The 22,169-nt window shown below is 42.4% G+C and overlaps 1 protein-coding gene across 2 annotated transcripts in view; it reads right to left on the bottom strand.

Moving 5' to 3' along the window:
* The window catches only part of adcy8 (adenylate cyclase 8 (brain)), a 139,120-nt gene that overhangs the window by 56,824 nt on the left and 60,127 nt on the right, over positions 1-22,169 (bottom strand). For both annotated transcript variants that reach the window (XM_012850328.3, XM_036131225.1), the window contains exons 3-7: positions 20,972-21,102; positions 20,484-20,595; positions 19,238-19,365; positions 11,796-11,954; positions 9,084-9,354 (exon numbers count right to left, since the gene is read on the bottom strand). In XM_012850328.3, the coding sequence (XP_012705782.2) occupies positions 9,084-9,354; positions 11,796-11,954; positions 19,238-19,365; positions 20,484-20,595; positions 20,972-21,102 (801 nt within the window). The remainder of the gene's footprint in view (positions 1-9,083; positions 9,355-11,795; positions 11,955-19,237; positions 19,366-20,483; positions 20,596-20,971; positions 21,103-22,169) is intronic.

Genomic DNA, 22,169 nt, shown 5'->3' on the forward strand with positions numbered 1-22,169 from the left:
GCCGTTACGCTGAAATGCTCTGGATAAAACATCGCTGGTTGGAGATTCTAATTTACTCCATTCATCCTCCCTGGTATGTTCCACCTTATTCAGCCTGTTGTGGATGCAGCTGTGTAATTTAATAAAGTGGTTTACCAGATTAAATGCAAGTTTTTAATCTTGGATTGTGTGAAATAAATGTCTAAAATAAATGCCTATAGTCCTGTGTGATTTTTCGCCTCTTTATGATGCCGTTTTTCACTGATGTGACTGATATTCTGGAGAGACTTGGTCTGAAAAATACGGTAAATATCTTGGGAACATTCTTGACTTTGACTTTGTGAAGAAGGATTATTATATTATTATTTGACTTTTTCTGTCAACAGACGTCATCATATTTAGAAGTAGACAGAACTGTTATGTCACTTGTACAGCTACACCTTTATTCCTGCCATTATCATTCTATTAAATAAGTCTTAGAAAATTTACCAAGTAATCAAAATACCTTCTGTTTTATTCCCTGTTAAGTTTTAGCCTTTGGTGCTCCTTCTTAACTTATGGTTTAGTTTGGTTTAGATTGTTTTTTACGGATTCCTACTCGGTAGAACCGCAACAAAAACGTACCCACGGGTACCGTTGACGAAACCTGAACCTAAACCAAGGACCTGCGCTCAAACTGTGTTAGTTTTGACGTTTCAAAACAACAAGAGAGAAATCCTGACCAGGTGGGATTCGCCGAGGAGAAGCACTCGAGTTAGAAGTGATGCGGGTCACATGTGAGGGTGACAGTCATTTCCTCCAAACCATCAACCATCTGCAGTGCTCCATTACCGGCGCATCAAAAGCAACCACACCTTCAGATTACCCTTTTGGAGCGCCTGACAGCCATAGAGCTGCCAGCCATTACAGCGATAATGCAAGATGTGTGGAGATGGAGACGCGGAGAAATTCAATATCTCCACCACCAACTCAGGACAATTGAGCATCTCACCTCATCGCGCTTAATTCGGCACCTTAACACACGATATCCATCACGCTCGCGTAGATCATTAAAAATTCATTTTCAGGCTTCACATGCATGGATGTCCTGCCATCAATCCTCATTAATGGATTCTTTCACCCCTTTTGTTACCCGTCAGGTCCGTTATCGCCGCGGCTGTCAAAATTACGCGCTAATGGAAGTCACGTCGGAGCTACCTGGAGATGATAAACGGCCGCATTTTAGACACTTTTCGCTTAGAGCCTTACGGTTCAGGGGGAAAAGTGCAGCATTTATCACCGTCTGCAGGGAGATCCCCATACATTGGCAGGCTTTAGCTGTTAAACGTGTGAGCTGTGGACAGGAAGAGTGTATCTTTATTTTCTGTTTCCTAGATTTAGCTGTTGGTGAGCTTTTTTTAGAGCTGAATGGTTACAGCTCAATTGGCTCATTCCTCCGAAAATGGGTGAAAAAGTGTAAAGCACGACAGATAATTGATATGGAACAGTGAGAGGACAGAAAAGGTCTAAATAAATGTATTTTGCATGAGAAAAGAAGAACATTGTAGCAGAGCTGTGAACAACACCCCAGCAGAGCAGTTCACCGTTGTGAACCGAGGGATTTTAGGCGGAGAAATCCGAGGCAAAGTTGAACTTGAACTCAACAAACCTCTCATGCATATGAATGAAAATCAAGTGGCCCATGTGTCAGATGATTAACATATCTGGAACCCACTCAGCAGACACGCGAGCGGGATTATCACGCAGGCAGCCGGATGAGCTGCTTTAAATTACGGAGCAGCGAGGCCCGAGACACGGCGGTGACGCGTCGGCCTCATGATGAGTTTATTTCAGAGTCATGCTAAGTCACATCTGTGGAGATCACCTGCCATGCGGTCGAACACGGTGCTGCCATGCAACGATGGGTCAGAACCAGGGGGGATACAGACCTGCAGCTTCCATCAGCCTCCTGCGCTAACTCAGTATTTAACAGATACAATGTTTTCACTCAACACTGGTGGCAGTGGTGCATGTTTCATCCTACGACTGTGCACCATGCCATTTCCTGTTTTAAATTGTCTTATCCTGCAAGTCCAAAGTTTCTCCACAGTTTTCTAGTGAAAACTTTAAACCTATAGAAAATATACCAAGGTTTCCTATTGCTTTATGATAAGCCGTCATTAATTTGAATGCATAACCTGCATAACCTCAACATGCTCCTTTTGGTTGGTTGCTGTTATTTACTGAATTAAAAGGTTGAAGCAGCCAGAAAACTTACAGTTTAAGCCCGTTTTACACTGAGCTAAGATGTCTGGTGTCTCCAGGACCCCAAAGGCTAACTGAATGATCATGGCAAGTTCAGCGTGAGAAGAACCCCCCACCACCACCACCACCACTACTTTCCAGGCAATCCCTTTACATTTGCTCTCAGGACTTTTCATGCAATATCTAACATTTTCTAATAAATATGAGAGGGTTCTGTGCCGGCGCCATCAGTTTAAGAATGAGAACATCAGTATTTACATCCTATTGGCAACATGAGGGAATTCAGATTAAGATTTTTTCTTTTGGATAGAGTTCCTGACATCGGCAATCATGGCATCCTGTGCAACAATGTAACCTGACTGCGACAGTGGCACGTCACAAAAACAGTCTGAATAAACCAGGCATGCAAACGTCCAGTTCTGGGTCTCTATAAGAAGTTTTAGCTGATCCCTCCAAGGAGCGGAAGGCTAGCTTTCACTTTTATTAAGAGGCATTTTAGAAAAGAAGGTGAAAAATCTCCAACTTGAAGCTCAACAGAGAAATATAATCAGCAGCTGTGAACATCATGGAGTAAAACCCCGTCACCGTGGTGTCAATCTCTTTAGTTTCTCTTTACTTCAGAAAAGCAAAGCGATGCAAACAGGAAAGCTTTTCATTGGTGAAACATTACTGAGCAAAAGTCTTCAACCCCCCTGAGACATTTCCCCCAGTCATATTCTGACTGGTGCGTCTGCTATCTGAGGAAAATCTGGAGTCCAGCATGCTTCGGTGCCGGCATGGCACCTCTTCTGAAAAGAGCTCAGAGCTTTGAGACAGAGAGAGAGAGAGAGAGAGAGAGAGAAAAAAAACCCTGCATCAGAAAAGTAAATCAAGTAAAGCACTTTATCTAGCCTCAATAAGGAGCCTGGCCTCAGCCTGGAGACGCTGCTGCGGGGACACAGAGGGAGCAGCGCTCTGAGCCTGCTCTGCTGCCATGATTGCATTTGGCGCCGAGGCCCCTGAGAAAGTGCAGAGCTGAAAGAGCACACGGCTCCCTCTGAATCCGATCTACGTCCAGACCCGCTCCCACAGTCAGAGAGCTCTCCCAGCGCTTTGTTTGGCTTCACTGAGGCAGCGATAAAAGCTTCACACGATGGTGACCCGACGATAATAACGCCTCTGTCAGAAATGCCAGCATATGACGAGAGGAAACGTGGCGTGTAGGATGTGAAAACGGGACCGATTAAAAGGTACGAGTCGATCCGCTGCAACCATGGAGGGTAAAAAAAATAAAAAAGATGATTTTATTTCCAGTCCACAGCTGCAACAGGTCTCCTTTAGTGCTCTTTAAAGGATCGCATGCGAGCAGTTACATAAAGCACAAAGCCGCCTCAGGGCGCAGGAGGAACAATGTCGTGTAAACTGAAACATCTTGACATTTATTAGCCAGATTGCCTTTTGACATGCACATTTCCAAATATGTCCTGATGGACTCTGCAGCTCCCGAACGTCCACAAGCGTTTAGCTCGGATTATTTTCCGAAGAGTTAAAACTGTGGCGTAAACAACGGAGTGGAAAGGTGAAAACGGGCCTGTTCCCTCGTTGTCTCTGCAGAGTAGCTGGGTCTCCTGGAGGAGGCGGACACCCCGGGATGAGGTGAAAGCACCATGACAGCGATGTGCATCATCACAGCCAGCAGGTACACAGTGAAGCATGAAAGGGGGGGGGGGGCGGGGCAGAGAGCCTGCATGGACCCTGCATAGTGATTTCATGGCTGCAGCTCAATGTGTTGGACTCCTGAGTCCTTCTGTAAAAGAATCTCCTGGGTCTGATGTGGGCAATCAGCACCGCACGGATGGTAGTTACAGCAATCACGGCTACAGATAGGGTGTCATGTCCTTTATTTGGAGCGCTTGACAATAAAAACCGGGGCGATTTGAAGAAAATTGCCTGCACAGACATTGCTGCGCTGCTTTTTTTTTATGGCAGATAGCAGGAGAGAGCGCTACTGTTCCACCCCACTGCCTCTAGAGATCCGTCACCTGTTATTACTCTTCCTACTACTCTTGTGTGCCGTAGCTGACCTGCATAAAGGGCCGAAGCTGTTTTCAACGATTCCTTAAATCCATCTACATACAGTTAGAGAAGAAGTCTGCTTCCTCTCGTTGTTTATCAGTGTCCTGATGACACGGTTCAGTCAAAAGCTTCAACCATCCAACCCAGACTGTCACCCCCAGGTCAGGCTGTTCAGGGGCGACTCAGTGGAAGAGGTTTTCACTAGTCCTGGAGTCAGTTAAAGGAGCAATAAGTAGTAATGACACCTAGTGGTTAAAATCGGAACAACACATACACGACGCCTTTCAGGAACACCTCAACGGTCCTGCAGCTGTGAAACTCCACTGAACTTTTACTTCCACAGGACGGGTCTATGATGTTGTATTCTGGTCCGCCTCTCTTACTGCTCTCCATGTCTGCAGGCTGCTGCTCTGTTGCCAAATAAAATCCAAGATGCTGCGCTCTGCGTTAGGAACTCACACATGATTGGCTCAGGGACCAGGAAGTAAACACTCTGAACCGAAGTAGTTCTGGACCGAACCTCTAGGTTTGAAAGGAGAAAAACATGACTAAGACGTTGTTGATGGAGAGCACTGATTGTTTAAAGGGAATGTTACTTCCATCCCACGTGAGAAATGAGAATGATTTAGGATGGTTTTACAGTAGATTTCTTACTTATAGCTCCTTAAAGAAGTCGGGTTTACTCCTTCATGTTAGCCAAGGCGCCCCACAGCATGACACTGCCACCCCCATGCTGGACAATTTAGAGGAATGTTGGACCATAAAGTCTTAAACTCTAGAAGACATTTAGTGTTTCTGTGGAGGGAGCTTCATATTCCAGTTGAGTATGTAGGTGGACGGTTTAGGAGCTGGACCTTCTGTCTTGGTCAGGGTCACCTCTCGATAGCCTCGTGAGACCATCCTGATCTCGCGAGCTTTCAAGGTTTCACTCGCAGATCAGTCTGGCTACCCTCCGTTAAAGAAAATTTGGAGCAGTTCACCAAACGAACGTCCAATCAGCGTTGGCTTTGAGGCGGGTTGAGGTGTGACGCAACGAGAAGCGCGACAGTTCAGTCTTAAGAACATGGCGGCTTCAGCCGATGAAACTAGCGTGGCTATCGAGCAAGTTTTATCGGAATTACAGAGTATTTCTTTGCTGAGCTAACGAGCCTTTACCTGCAGCAGCAAGAGTAGCTTGGCTTGTGGTTGTGTTTTCGTCGTCGCTCTGTTACGAGCGACGACGAAGCATTTGGCCCGTCTATCACCAAAATAGGCCAATCAGCTAACCAGTATTTTCGCCCCTTCCCAAAATTACTTCAACGGAAGGTTTCCAGATGGATATGCGGAGCAAATCTATCTGGCAGAACCTCTCGATGCATGGTGACATAAACTGGACTTGGCCGTAGCAGGTCTGGTTCCTGACAGACTCGAGTTTTGGTTGTTCTTAAGCATCCTAACCAACTTCCTCTCATCTGTAGGGGACAGTTTGTGGTGGATGGTTGAACCTTTAACCCTCTTTAGAGCAACGCAACTACAAACTGCCTTTTTGTGGGAGTCATTCACATCATTCTGTCTGCAGAGACCACAGGTAGTTTTCTGCGTTTAGAGCACCGCTCTGACTCACCTGGATTATTATCTTAGGAAAAGAGTCAACGTCCTCCTCATCACTTCCTGCATTTGGTGCTTTAAAGCCAGTCGAAGCATCGTGTGCCATCCTCTACAAATTATTATGTGATAATTGGACAGAACACTGGAGGATCAGCTGCTGTCTCCACGTACCAGTCAGTTTTGGCCTAGAACCTTCAGTTGTTTGTTTTCTTGAGTCACACACTTGGCCGAGTGTTCCTCCTGCAGTCAGACTTTATAATCCCAGCTGCTCCCAACAGACATAATATCTGTTGTTGCACAGACTCTGATCCGACCATTAACTGTTGACGCCGTTCTAAGATGCTCAGACAACTGTCTACGTCATGCATATCGTTACACAGAGTCTGACTCAGCCATTAAGTGTTGACACCGTAGCCAGATGCTAAAGTGATTTACACACGCCGTAGCTAGGATGCTGCTGGACTATGATTCATAGTGCATATTGTATAAGCTTTGTATGAGTATGGAAATATTACATACTTTATTATCGAGTGTTAGGTCTATAGGCTGGAGTTATTTTTCCACTGTCAAATAACTTTGTTTTTCCTTTGGTCAATTTTTTATATACCCTCATATTCCACTTTTGGTTTTTTATTAGAGCTAACTTTAGATTAGACAATTCACTTTTCTTTCCTTGCAATCTATTTTCTTTTCTCATCACTATTAATCGTGTGAGTTTGCCACTGACACACCTGAGTTTCCCCATTGAGGGAAATTAAAGGAATTCTTATCTTATAATAACCGGAAAAAAAGCTGATTCTGATTTACTTTGCACTGTTTTTTTTTTTTTCTTACAGAAAACACAATGTTGGGATATCTTCCTCTGTTATTCTCTTGTCTCCAGAGTTCCCTGCTACTCTGCTCAGATTTTACGGCTTCATGCTTTTTGACCACCGGCCGTCACCGATCCGTCACTTCGTCTAACCCAGACAGAAACCCACAGCCTGAACTCTACTCTGCCCTCCGTCCAGTGATGCTGAAAACTGAATCACAGCGACAGCTTAGGAGGAGGAAGACTGCAGGAGACGGGAAGCCACAGGAGAGCCAGAACTATGAAAAACATAAAAGACGCTCCAGAACTCCTCGGAGAAGTCTTTGATATGCAAAAGTCGGGCTTTTTGATCTGACTCTCCCGACAGGCTTTTTATTGTGCCACAAACAAAAGAAGTGACACTTCAGAGACGACGTTCCTCTGAATCTGAAAAAAAAAAAAACGGGGTTGAATCTAAACCTGTAATAGATTTCACTGCTGGCGCCTGAAGGGAGGCTCAAGCAAACTATTGAGTACACAAACCTCAGCAAAACACAATCAAATGACAGTTTACTTCAACAAATAACAGAGAATAACCCTCTGTGGTTTAAAAGCAGCATGCATTTCCATATTTACATGCATTTGCAGTTATGGAGAGTTTATTTCATTGTTGCTGTTTCCTGTTTCTTTTTAAAGGTGCATTGACTAAGTGATCAGCAGTGTGAGCTGCCCCTCTATGCCCAGACGAAAAGACCTCATTTAAAAGGAATGACTGTTACTACCTACCACTCAGGACAAGGCTTGTAAATACATTTACAAACTACTTTAAGTCCGTCTTCTGTGGAGAGAAGGGTTTTTCACAAGTGGAAAACATTTCAGTCAGCTGGGACTATTTCAAGGAGTGGAACTTCCCAGCAAATTCCCCCCCTAAAATCAGAGAAATGTAATTAATATGTATGTATGTATATGTGTATGTGTATGTGTATGTGTATGTGTATATATATATGTATATATATATGTATATATATATAGATAGATAGATAGATAGATAGATAGATAGATAGATAGATAGATAGATAGATAGATAGATAGATAGATAGATAGATATATATATATATATATCTCTCTATCTATATATATATCTCTCTCTATCTCTCTATATCTATATATATATATATATATATATCTATATATATATGAGACTCTGCAGGCCTCAGTTTGCTCATTATTTTCATTATTTATTAAGGTCCATGACAGGACAGTTAGAAAAAGGTTGAACAATAAAGGTTTGTCTGGGGGTATTGAATGTACTAAAAGCCCGATTATGAACACCTCTGAACCTGAACACGAGCTTCTAGGACCGCACCATCACGAATGCAGCCATATTAATACTTTTTGCTCAGTTAAAGCCCAACTTTTTTTTTTTTTACAGACACACAGTTTTCCTTACAGACCAAAAGGAATCAAAGGTGTCCTCCCACTACAGTATTTAAAACAAGCATCATCATTCTTCTTGCTGTGGGTCTCCACTGAGACCCGAGTCGGTGGGTAGAAGTCACAGAAGTTATGCTCGGAGAAACCCAATCACAGCGCCCCAGTGCAAACACTTCATCCCAACTAAAGCATGGCGGCACTGGCTCATGTTAGCCAGCCAAGGGTGGCTCTAACCTCTGTTTACCAGTGTGTTTTTAAGTAAGTTCTTGGTGAATAAACCCCGGACTCAACGTTTTTTAAATGATTGGATTGAATATTAGAGTTTAAAAGCTCAGTTGGTGAAGCACTCCAAAAATAAACTGACTTTGGGTTAAGGATGTTCAAGGAAATGAAATTACCATCAATAAAAAAAGTAAAAGACGCCTGAACTCCTGAACCACCTCTATTTGGTAGCTAAAGGTGGCTCCAGTTTGATCCTCCGGGAAACAAAAAAAACAAAAACAGCTGATTTGTTGCAAGAGAGACACAAATGGATGAAAACCAAAACAAACAAAAAAAAAAAAAAAGGAGGAAGATGTTAAACGGGTCGCACATACTCATCATCCTCACGTACAGGCAGGCTGACACACACACAGTATGATGTCTACACCTTCTCTACACAGAAATCCGTCTGCTTGTTTCAGGGAAAACTCAAGGGACAGAACGACCGACCAACAGGCAAGACAACTGAAAAGATTTCATGCATGCTAATCAGCTTCCCATCTTACTGAACAGCGCCGTCCTGCAGTGAAGCATAAAGTCCTGCTAACCAAGCAGGGCTACTTTTCATTCTGCCTGTTTCCTTTCAGTTTGGCCAACATCTATCCAGGTTGAAGCACATTAGAATGAAGCTAAGTCCTTCAGCTGCAGAACAAGCTGTGGGTTCGGACGGGCGCTCTGTCACAGTGTGATAAAGGACACAACAGAACCTACGTCAAGCCCAGGCGCGTCTTACGTTTTGGTTTCCCACAATGTTGTCGAAGGGGAGCTCAGGACTCCAGGAGGCCTCGTTGAAGGTGGCGCTGCTGGCCCGGCGGTCGGCCGAGCTGGCCGCCTCCTTCATGATGTCCTCCGGCAGCGTGAGCAGACTCTCCTCGGGCTGCTTGATCAGGTACGTCTCGATGTTGTGGCGCCGAAGGAAGTCGTTGCGGTCCTTCCCGTGTCCTTCCTCCACCTCGTAGTCGCCATTCAAACAATCCAAAGCTGCTTTGGAGATGTGGATTCGCCTAAAACAGAAGAAATACATAATGGGTAGGTTAATATTTCTTTGAAATCCTTTTAATTTGACTTTCAAAGGTTGACTGTGTTTCAGAGGGCAGGTACATTGTGTTGGTCAAGCACATAAAAGTCACAGGGGGGTGTATTTATCACCATGTTCGCGTGTGTGTGGTTGTGTATCTGTGAGGGATTTACCCCCTCACTAACAAATAATGTAAACAGGCATCTGCTGGTTTTAAAGTAATTGAGTATTTGGGGGAAGGTTAGTTTATTTGTATTTGTAACTTTATGAACTTGTTTTGTTCTCACCACTCTTTTTTTCTTTGAGGTCACCTGGTCAGGTGTTGCCATGGAAGCGCGCCCATGAGCAGTACTTCTTCTTCTTCTTCTTGTTTTATGGCGGTTGGCAAGCAACTTAATATGAGCAGTACTAATGAGGACCTGGTGTTGTCAATCAGCCTCATGAGGGAAAATCCATTTTGATTGAGATGAAGGGGAGATGTTTTGATTTTTGTCTAGAATTTGGAGTATTGTTTTGATTTGTTGAAGTTGAATGTAAATTGTTTTTTTTTGTTTTTCCTCTAGAGGTTTTAATTAAGTTTGTTCCCTAAATAGAAATTCTAAATGTTGTAAAGGTTTTCACCCATGTTTCTTGTTAGTTGGTACAGGCTAGTGCTTTAAAAGCTGGGTTGTTGCAATATGGGAGAGTCTGTTTTTTTGTTTGTCCTGCACTGTTGGAGAAAGTGGAATCCCTGCTCCTCTGCTGTTTAATGTAAGGTCTGCCTTTTCACATTTTTTTGCAAATATCTATAAAAAGGAAACGGAGTTCTACAATTTTTGACGTTTTTTTTTTTCTTTTTGTGTGTTTTCTGCACTATACCGGTCATTTTGAAGTCCCTAAGGTTTTTGCTTTTGCATGCAAATCCTTACAGTATCTGTGTGTGTCAGTATACCCCCCTGCAGCCATAGTCTTAGATTGTGTATCATCAGCAGTTCAAGAAGGGCCCTGTTTGAGATCACAGGTGTCATAAGTAAGTCCGGGCGGGGGTAGAGCGTCTTGTTTGGAAAACATCCAGGAGAATTGAGATGGCTAGCACCAAGGCTAGCCATCAGGGCACCGGATTCAATAACAAGGAGATTGTTTTTGTGTCACTCTGCCTGGGGAATTTGTGTCAGCATTGAAGTCACTGCTGGTTCGACTTCATGGCAAGTCCCAAACAGCCGAATTGTCGGACCTTCTGCCGTAAATAGAGCTAGAAACTCCCCGAGGTCATTTCCATTCCACCATTCAATTCAATTCAATTCAATTCAACCCAGCGGGCATGCGATGTTGTGCAAGTGTGGCATCCGGCTTGCGGTTTTGTTCACCAAGCATCTGAGTCTGGGTGATCATGGCTCAGTTCAACTTCTCACACACACCTGGCAGTCTTATTAAGGCCAAAACTGCTGATATATCAGGTAACCGTCAGCTTCAATAAGCAGAAATCCTGTTATCATAAATTCAATTAAATATACATCTTCCACGTCCCCGATGGACACATTAGAGAGACCAGGAATCCAGGGTGTGTCCTGCTGCATGTGTCCCCTCAGGAGAGCTTGGCTCACGTGTGCCCGGTCTTCTCTTGCATTGAGCAACCATCTGACCAGATCCATAGCTTTCAATTCGGATGATTTGAAGAAAAAGGCTCTGACAGAGTTACACAGCAGCATGCAGACAGAGGAGCAAGGAGAGGTCCGAGGAGGAGAGGTGCAGAAAAGCGTCCGTCTATGCTGAGATCAGAAATAAGCTGTTCTCAGTGTAAAATGAGGACCAAATGAAGAGAAGCTCAACAGCAATTAAACTTTTTTTTGGCACATGGTGATTTAGGCAGATTAGGCCAGCATAAAAAGAGGTCTTTCATAGTTTAATCTCCAACCAAGGAGATGTAACTGAGTTAGACGAGTTTCCACCCAAAGCTAAGCATCTCTGAAGCGGTTCCAGGCAGAAAGAAGCAGCCAGCCAGTGAACTGTGCAGGTGTGAATGAAACCGTGCACACTGTCAGGTCAGCGGCTGAATGCTGCCGCAACCAAAGGTCGTGTCCGCCATGTCGCACCACCTATTATAGAAGGTGTCTGATGCGTTGGATGTGATGAAAACATTTGTGGTATGATCTTTGCGGCTCATCCCATCCTCCAGAGGAATCTGCAGCAACTTTCTCTCGTGTTATGCAACCGATTTAAGTAAAGAGCAGAGGTCAGGTTAGAATGCAGCTCAGAAACAGATGCTGGCAGGACGCTGGAAAGCAGCAGCTACTAAACCGATGCCTCTCCCTGTCAAGGCCCAACAGGAAAGAGTGAAGAAGTGAGAGAATCTAGAAACTGGTGGCAGGGAAACATCCTGTTATTGTCTTTTAAGTTGGATCTACACACACACACACACACATACAGCCAAAGGCCCAGTTCCCTCACCCAGGGATGCCTCCAGACTCCAGCTTGTTGGCAATGTCCACGTCCCAGGACCAGACGTCAAACTGCCACTTCCTGAGTCCCAAAACGCCGCACAGCACCGAGCCTGAGTGGATCCCGATACGCATGTCGATGTCATGTTTCGTACGGGATCGGACGTATCTGGGAGAGAAAACATCAGAGAATCATGTCAGTGAGATTGGGTTCACAGGGGCATCTTTCAACAACCTTTTATCCTCATCCCACTTTTATAGTCACTTTTCATTACCATCCATTTCCATCTCACCAGTTTCTGTCTCTCATGCACCGTATTTCCTCATTAAAACCTGTTTTCATCTCACTCAGGCCTCTCTTTCATCTTATTATCTCAAAGACTGCTCCTCATGCTTCTTTACAACATCATACTCATCCTCCTCTTCTTTCCTTATTGCCTTGATGTCAACCTTTATGCTACTTTACTTTGACTAGGACTCCCCACATGAGTCTTAACCTCCTACTCGTGTGCAATTGTCCTTGTTGTTGCCTTTATAAAAAAGCCATCATCTAGAATTAAAACTAAATTCTTCTTTTGAGGATTTTGATCTTCAGAAATATTTTTTTTCATATTTAATTTACAGCTTAATGTAAATATTAAACTGTCTCCAAAACAACAGGGGTCCGACATCACTAACCAGATATTCACTTTCTATGGTAGAGATTATATTTCTACATGGTAAAACATTTGCAGGTGTGGTAGGTCTACTTGCTGGTTCTACTGCATTCCCTTCTGGAAATGTTAGTAAAAGTGGTCATTGAAAAGACATTATTCAAAAGTGCAACAAACTTTGATTAAAGCTGATTGGAAGTAGTGCAAGAAATGCCCCGGTGAAATGATCTAAAATAGAAGCCAAAAACGGAAAGATGATGAAATCAAATATAAATTTTATATCTGTGGGGAGTTTGCATGTTATCCCTCTGCATGCTTGGGTTGTCTCTGGGTACTCCGGCTTCCTCCCACAGTCCATAAAACATGACTATTGGGTTAAGTAGTCTCTCCAAATTGCCCTGAGGTGTGGGTGTGCGTGGTTGTTTGTCCTGTGATGGACTAGTGACTTGTCCAGGGCGTGACCCTGTTACCCAATGACCACTGGAGATAGGCACCAGCTCCCCCATGAAACCTACAAGGATAAGTGGCTATAGACAAGGGATGGCTGGAGGTCTTCATTGAAAGCAAAGTGGAGAAGTCAAATTCCTTGTTTGTGTGCACAAACTTGGTAATTAAAGCTAACTGTGGTTCATTCCAGTGGGTCAAAGTTTAGTAAAAATGGCAAAAACTCAACAATCAGTTCTAGGGGGGATATCAGTTACCTGTGAGTTCTGCAACAAATAAACTCATTTATGAATCCAAGCTGCAAAGCGCCGTTGCAGAAAAAAAAAAAAAACACTGTGGAGAACAGGTTAGAATTTCATAAAGCGCTCACTGACAATTTGTTTACAGTGAGAATCTGCTGCTACAGATACTGGCAATATTCATATGGCCTCACAAATAACTTTCCTGCATATATAAATGTTTGTTTTTTTGTTTGAAGCAACATTCCTGACAAATTGTAAATACTTATGTTTATAATATTTCTCTTTTGTCCTCTGTTTTTACTCAGAGCCTCGCCATGACACTTCGCTCATATTCACATGGTGAAAATGCCGTCAATGACAGTAGAGGCCGTCTAAGTCTCAGAGATTGTTTGGGAGCTGCAGACTCTTTGTCTAAAGCCTCTCTGCACTGTGGAGTTCTGACATCATAATATGGGAATGTTTCTCGTGCTTTGATGATGGATGTTGTTATGATATTCTACAGAATAAAATCCTTAAAATTATTATGTCAACATGACAAGGACTGCTAACACACGAGTACACAAGCAGAATTACTCTTCATTCGAATCAATTCCAGTTCAGAACTACTTTTCTTTCAACCCAAAAAGGAAGTTAAATGTCACTGTTACTGATACAGGTTGCTTTAAAGACTCATAGATGCTCAAAGATTCATAGATTCTGTACGTTTTTTGTAACTTACAGAACTGGGTTTGTGGACTCTGCCTACCTGATGCTGCTGGAGAAATGTCTGTGCAAATTCTCCATTATCCGGGTTATCCAGTTATCGCAACAGCAAACAGGCTTAAATCGGAGGAAAACTGACTTTTGTTCAGTACTTCCTGAAAACGTTTCCACACCTATCCAGGAGTCTTTGTCAGTTCTGGAGGCTCGCACTGAGCAACCTGCAGCTGGAGCGCTGCTGCCTTTTAAGCACATGGAGGCTGTAAACTCTGGAGCTGGAATCTCAATCCTCCCTCTCTGTTCAGTGATGGCTTTTCTCTTTGGACCAAGATGGCTTCTTTCACCTCTGTTTCAAACCATCTGTTCTCCCTGTTCAACATCAGGACATCATTGTCATCAAATGAGTGTCCTTTGTTTTGCTCTGAGCTTTTGGCCCTCTTGTGCTGCTCGATGCATTTATGTAGCTGTAGTTTAGTTTCTCCAGTGCAGGAGTCTGAGCCGTCCTCACGGCCCAATGCAGCGAGGACGGCTCAGACTGCTACATGCATGTAAACACTAGTCTGGATCAAGTTATTCTGAATGTGGCAAGTTGAAGTTCGCCCACACTGCAAAAACGGAACTAAAAATAAGTAAAATGTTCTTAAAATTAGTGTATCTGTCCTTGATTTAAGCAGGTAAACAAGATGTTCTGCCAATAGAATAAGATTTGTGCACCTAAAATAGGAACAATTCATCTCCATCGTCTTATTTCAAGTGCAGGATGTCTAATTATCTTAATTTAAGGGTAAAAATACTAATTCAATTGGCAAATGATCATATTTATCTGCTCAGATCAAGGACAAAAACACTATGTTTAAGAACATTTTGCTTATATTTAGATCCATATTTGCAGTGCAACATCAATGTGACATATTTCCACTTTGAGTGGCTAGACGGTACGTCAGGAAGCAAAGCTGTCTGTGCTCCCGATACAACTTTTCTATTGGAAACAGTAAAGGAGCCCAAAAGGATTGTTTTTTTTTTTAGTAATTCAAAGCTGCTGCAAGTCCATCCAGGGTGCTCACAAGACAAACTCATAGATTACTGTTTTGTTCGCTATTTTTCCAGCAAAGACAGATGTTCTTCTGAGGTTATTTGGCCGAAAAGTGATAACTGATAGTGTCAGAGTGGTTCTATTCTGAATATAAACCCACATTATGATCAGATTAATTGATTGTGTGCCCATATAACATTGTGTGCATGTAAACCTAGCGGGTGTGATGATTCCTGATCAGATCAAGAAGCCATGCAACCGTTAGCAGATGTGTAAACCTTTAATGAGTCGGCTGTGAGCAGCAGAGATTATAGAGTCTAACAGAAGACGGGACAGAAGTAAACGTCAAAATGCTTTCAGTCTTTAGAACTGAGAGCGTCTCCACTTCCTGGTTCCTGGTGTTGCATCATAAAAAGTCCTCTCTCCCCAGCCAGTACTTTTAAATCCCAGCAAAAAAAATAAATAAACATACAAACTGTTTACCAGATGTGTGCACCCATATTAGTGAACAGCTGATGTATAATAAAAAACTGTATATAATAAAACTATAATGAAGTAGACTAGTGTGAAAGAAAAAAAAACAATGAAATGAATGCTAACACGGAGAAATGGCTGGAGGAACCGTCCCAACTGTAAAGTACTGAGCCGTACTGAGTGCATTAATGCAGAAAATTAGTATACATGAAAGTGACCTTTAGGGAAGCTGAATGCAGATAGCAGCGACTGCCAGACAGTCTTCATAAACAAACACAATAGATTTCACGCATATCTGCAGCGTGAAATAATGTTAGTGAATTTGCCTCTCATTCCGTACTTTACTATCCCCCGGACACGATGAAAGCAGGACCGATAACGCCCGTCCCTGCCTCCCTGACTCATCCTGCGCCTCGTTACTGCAACCTGAGGTGAAAGGCATCCTGGGAGGGCGTGACAGGTGCTTAACGTCCATCAGCTGCTTAATGGCAGCTGGAGGGCGGATATCAAGCGCAGCAATCTGCAGTTCATTGGAAAGATGACGCAGACGAGGACGGTGATAAGGAGGTGACAGTTTGACTGAGTAGTTCTTTAAAGTCTGATACGGCTGCCTCCTCCGTCTCTGTAGCACATGTTTCCTGTAGACATATTTTTATAGAAGCCTCACAACGTGGCCCTTTCTCACTTCATCCTGACTGCGAGCGCCGTTGCCGGCTGCCTTCGCTCTCCTCGTCATATTGCTCTAACGCCATAAAGCACAAATCTTGCAGCTTATCCATCACTAATCCCTCTTTTCACTGCAAATAAAACGCCCGCCTCCCCTCCCTCAATGTCACACTGAAAAAGAGGGCGAGAGGTCAAAATTCAGCACCAGCCGAGACGATTATTGAATTAAAACCGGCAGCAGACTCAAAAGCACAAACTCCAGAGTCAGCGAGCCGTTACTGGAGGATCTGTGGAGTAAAAGCATTCAGGGATGGAGTGATCGTCACGTTCTTTTTATAACATGTTGGGTTCCTAATGTGCCGCTGTGTAATGTTCCCTCTGAAAAGTAGTTTTTTTCTCCTACCGTCTCTCAAAAATAAGTTTGCATGGAAGACGTAACAGCTCCGACTATTTACCTCTGAGTTAAATAAATTTAAGATGTTGCGGTGAGACTCTGGCGATGTCCAGCTTCTCCAATTGAATGGTTGCATCTGAATGCATCTCTCAGAACAAGAACGGCTCCTTTCAATAATAGCTTAGACAAAATGTTGGGCTCAAGCTGAGAAATCTTGAAGATAACAACAAAGAAATTTCTAACATAAAAGGTTTTCTGGAGGTTTTTCCTTCCCGTTTAAGGGGAGTTTTTCTTTCCACTGTCGCTTCATGCTTGATCAGTATGAGGGATTGATGCAAAGCCATGTACAATGCAGACGACTCTCCCTGTAGCTCTATGCTTCTCCAGGAGTGAATGCTGCTTGTCGGGACTTTGATGCAATCAACTGGTTCCCTTATATAGGAACATTTTTGACCAATCTGTATAATATGATTGAGTTTGACTTTGTAAAGTGCCTTGAGATGACATGTTTCATGAATTGGCACCTATATAAATAAAATTGAATTGAGCTGAATTCTGTTTCATTGTGACCAACGCTTGAGGTCTCACTGAAATCTGCTTCTGCGATCAGAAACTGTTGGAAAATTTGGTCCAGGTCTAAACAATAACCTCACAAGGTTAAGAGTCTGCCACAGAAACCACGACACTCTGCTTCCTGCCATTTACATGGAAATGTGGAGACAGCCGTGATGGCAGGGGGGCCGCTGGGCGAGCCGACTGAAAGGCACACGTGCTTTTTTTAGACTTCCCAAACAACGGCAAGGTGGTTATTATAATCTGCCTGGTGTATCATTAACGCTAATAGCGGTTCAGAGTCACACGGTTAAAACATTTTGGTTATAAATGGCTCCGCATTCCTTCTCAGAATTATTTGCATGAATTATGCAGAAATATTTGCATGTTACAATAGTGCTTGTTGTTTGCAGTCCTAATGTTTGTTTGCAGCATTTCTGCCACTGGTTCCAGCTTTTTTGTGTTTTTTCCAAAGGTTTTCAGCAGAATTGGGGTCAACTCTCTCATCGTTGCACACTCTTCAAATTAAAGCGGTAACCGTGCGCTGGCCATTCATGCCCCAAGGCAGTGCCATTTTGTCACCTTTAATTTGTCTTAGCTAAATATATTAAAGAATGTGTTTTTTTTCCCAACGATCCCGCTGCAACCTCCTGTGCCTTCAAGATGTTCAGAGAGCCCTTAATGAGATTAAAAAATGGAAAATGTGAAGTATTCCTATTCTAAGCATTTTATATAAATGCAATGAAAGTTTCTCTTCATGTAATCTGACCTTGATTAAGTGTTTTCTGTCTGTTTGCTACACGCTATTAGAGTAGTTTTACGGTTGGAAATTCAACAAAGCAGTCAGAAATACCTATAAATGGCGGTAGTTGGATATTACCTCTGGTTAATATTATGAGCTATTTAATGCAGAAAATATTGCCCATTTTCAGCGTAAATGCCTGAATCTGAGCAACCAAAGGAATAAGGATAATGTTTGTCCAGTTGAGACATTTACTGACAGTATCAGGCCCAAGCAGTGCACAAATAATTGGGATAAAGAAAGAGAAATGTTGTCTTTTAGAAAATCACTTTGAGCATCTAATGAAAAAACCTGCAGAAAACACGCTGAAACAGAAAGCCTTAAAATTTACTCCATCCAGAACAACCATGAGGAAGACACTGGGCAAAAAGAGATGCAACCATTGCAAACTGCTCTGTAGCAGAACATACTGAAGGAGAATGTCCGAGCATTAGTTTGTGACCATTAGCAAAAAGCACGTTTGGGTTATGCACCAATACATCAATCCAAAGCGCACCAGGAAGTTCGCCTCAGAATGGCCCAGTTAAACAAAAATGAGGTTAACTAGGAACGGTGAGGTCAAAGTTCACAATTAAATCCAACTGAGCTTCTGTGGCCTGACCTGGAACCAGCTGCTCAGGTTCAAACCCGCTCCCTAAGATGTCTGAATCAAAGAACAACGGGCAACAGTAACTCCACACTGACGTAAAAACACATTTCCAATTATTGCAAACGTTTGATAGCAGCTGTCGTTCCCAGGGGTGACACAACCACTTATTAGGTTTAGGGGACAATTACTTTTTTACACAGGATCAGGTTGCCTTTTAATATGCTTTTTCCCCATTATAAGACTAAACTATTATTTGAAAATAGCTTTTTTTATATTCACACAGGTTATCGCCTTACATTAAAACAGCTTTGATGAATTGATATTGTGACAAAAAAATAAGAAAAAACCCTGAACAGAGCTGTAAGAGGAACTAATCTGTAATGCCAGAATTTCGGGAACTTTTCAAACATTTTTTACGCCCATGGATATGAAACTGAGGCTCTTTGAAGACTCACGGTTTTGTAAAAATGCTTTTCCACCTAATTATGATCACAATCACCCGCTCAAAACACATCACACAGACATTTGAGACAACATCTATGTTTTGGCATTTTGGGAAAACCTTAAAATGCAGAAATCAGGTTAAAAAAATGAGGGAATACCTAAAAGTTGTTGCTGTTAATTATTTTTTGCTTCAGACTTCAACCTCTGATCTCTCAGAGCTGAATCAGGTTTCTTATATCATACATGGTGCATCCCAAACCTTTTGTCTAACTCCTCAGACCTGTTGCACTCTTCTCCATCACATCCCGATTCATCAACACAGTAATAAGTCTGTGATTAGCAGCCAGAACGGATTAATAAAAATCAGTGGAATCAGACAGCTTTGAGTTAAACGTTGGTCAGCTGTTAGCCGTAGCTCTGTATGGCGGTCCAGTGAGATGCAGTGAATGGAAGGGAATACCTGATAGTTTTGAGCATGCTCAGTCCCATCTCCACGCAGCAGTGGGCGTGGTCTAGCCTGGGCTCGGGTAGACCAGACACGCAGTAGTAACAGTCTCCCAGGATCTTTATTCGTAGACAGTGGTGCTCCTGGATCAGAGAGATTCAGATACATGTGATGGGAGCATCATAAAATATGACCACATGGGTTACTTACATTAACCAGAACAGAATGAGAAAGGAATGTGAGGAAACCCAATTAAAACTAAAGACTTGGGGAACTAAATAATAAATGGTGCATACATGAACTACATGGCTGACCTTGGTTTTAATCGATTTCTGAGGCAGCTTCTAGTTCTTTAAACTATTCCTCATTTTACATGGAGCACAAGTTGACACTGTCACATTTATGACCCTCCGCAGCTCCTGTACCAGTTGTTACGCGCTTAACGGCGAGGTCGTTTGTAATTCAATTAGCGCAACACTAGATGGTGCGCCAGCGTGTATGCTTTATTTGTTATAATAATAATAATAATAAAAAAATGTTGGAATATTTGTAAACTGACGTTGTCTTTTAGTTTTGACATTAATGTTAAATGTTTTTTCTTGATTCCTTATACTATGCCAAATAATGATAATAACAAATAAATACGTATTTTTTTAAATTCTGTTTTCATCTCATATCTTTTCTACTGTCAAAATTTTGCATAATTTAGAGAATAGACAATACAGCTTTTCAACACAGGGGCTTTTTAGTTTTGGGTTGGTATGGTTAGCATATGACATGTTTCTATAACACAAAGATTTTTTAATTCTTAAAAGCGTTAGTCTGTGAAAGGCTGTTTCACTAAAAGCTCAAATTACTAACTGATTTTTACTTTATTGTTGTTTTTTTGGTGTTCTTTTGTTGTTTTTTTACCAAAGGTTGAGTCACATTTTAAGCCTGTAGGCCCAGACATCTGTACAAAAATTGCTTTTAATGATTACATTTGGAAATGTATGAAATGAAAATGTTAAAGCCTGAAGGAAATCAGCCTTTCAAAGCAGAGCAAAGTGAACATTGGTATTAAATAAAACCTCACTTTGCTGCAACTGTGAAATATATTAGTGAATCGACAGATGAGATTCACAAACATTATCTTCTAACAGTTTGTTGTCTTCTATGATAATTCCACATTAGCTACTTGTCAAAAACTAAGTTTGAATGTCAGAGTAAAAAAAAACAAATATGCAAAGAGTAAAGAAGTAAAGAAGGTATCTGAACTTACGTGTGCAAGGCGGTCGAAACGTGCAAAGAGTTCGTTCAACATTCGTACCAGCTCCTGGGCAGAGAGCGTCGTGGAGAGGTTTGTGAAGCCTTTAACATCTGCGAAAAGAATGCTGAATAAAATACGGAAATGTCACTTTCAGATCCAGGTTGAATAGAAAGTATTGATTATATGTGCCAAACAGGCTATGTGTGTCTCTGAAGCTCTCAGTTATTCTGTGTAACTACGTCCAAGCACAATATTTGTGCCGGTCTGACTGTCAGGATCAAACTGAGCAGATTCTTTTCTCAGTAAGTTTGTTCAGGGGCAGAAGTGTAAATAAAAGGTGATGGAGGACTCGTGCTCCTGATTGCACACCAGAGATTAACGTCTTTAAGTTGCATTATTAAGGAAATACGCAGAAATTAGCCCTTCAGGTTTTGTTTTGGACCGTTTAGGAACATTTGCATGTTTGGATTGATCCGGCATAAAAACCTAAAGTTGCTCACCTGACATTCTCATAGCGGTGGATGTAGATCCTGTGGAACTGGTGCTGGAGGTGCTCGTCCTCTACATTTGTCATGTCGTTGATCATTTCCAAAACTACAAAACGTGGCAGTACGGATAACACCAGACGTTCCTGGGAGGAGAGAGAGACAACGTGTAATGTGCAGACCAGCAGTGCAGGAATGTTTGCTTTTGCTTTTTCTTTATAGCTGTTACCATTAGCCTAAAATTCATAAATTCATAAAATTCTAAAATCAGCTTGAATTCAATTAATTTCCTTCTCCTTTCCTTGCTCCAGTGGGGAAACCTGATTCTGGACAATTAAAGCAGGCCAAAACAGCAGTATTATAAAAGTCATTCAAATATAAGTAAATTGTCTACAACAATTTAAGGTTTAAAGGATAAAAAATAGAGGGAAACCTGAAGTTTAAAACTTGTTTTTTCAATCATATGCCTCTTTTTCACCTAATCTATTCAGGTCGGACCGGGTTGGGTCACTTCAACGCGGTTTGATTCATTTTCTTGTACGATTGACCAGCATCTCAACCGGAGCGGGATCTTTAACGGTCCGATGCAGCGACACAACAGCCTCGACCGGTGATGTGTTTATGGACGCTGTCAGACTCAGAGTAAAAGAGCAGCTAGATGAAGCACCGCGGACGTGTACAGCACAGAGAGAAGCCACGTGGTAGCAAATGGAAGATATTAGGACGTGTGAAGGTTACGTTACCTGATGCTAGCTTGCTGCAATAACAGTTATCATGAAAAAATAAGGCAAACATACATGATGTAACAGTTGACCACATTAAAAATACGCTGTGACTAGTGACACTGCTCCCTAACAATAAGTGTCCAACGCTCTTCTGAAGCCGCGTTTTTTTAGTGCCACTCAGTAGGGATGTAACCACAGGCCAGGTAACTAAGACTAGTAATGGTTCCAGGTAACCTTTACTAATGGAAGAGCCGTAAAAGGGACCCAACCCGTAGCAAACTGCTCCAGGTCAGTACTAGAGGAAAGGGGGCATATCTGCAGTAGGGGAGAGCCTCACATAACTGTTCCACTATTGTTTAGCAATTTTATTAGAAGGTAACAAAGGATTATGATTGAGCTTATATTTTACCAGCCTGCATGTCTTGCTCATACTCATAATGGAGAACCAGGTTGGTCAGTTTTCAGCACTGATTTTTCTAATAGTAGCT

The sequence above is a fragment of the Fundulus heteroclitus genome, unplaced genomic scaffold (assembly GCF_011125445.2).
Source record: "Fundulus heteroclitus isolate FHET01 unplaced genomic scaffold, MU-UCD_Fhet_4.1 scaffold_42, whole genome shotgun sequence".
Lineage (NCBI taxonomy): Eukaryota > Metazoa > Chordata > Actinopteri > Cyprinodontiformes > Fundulidae > Fundulus > Fundulus heteroclitus.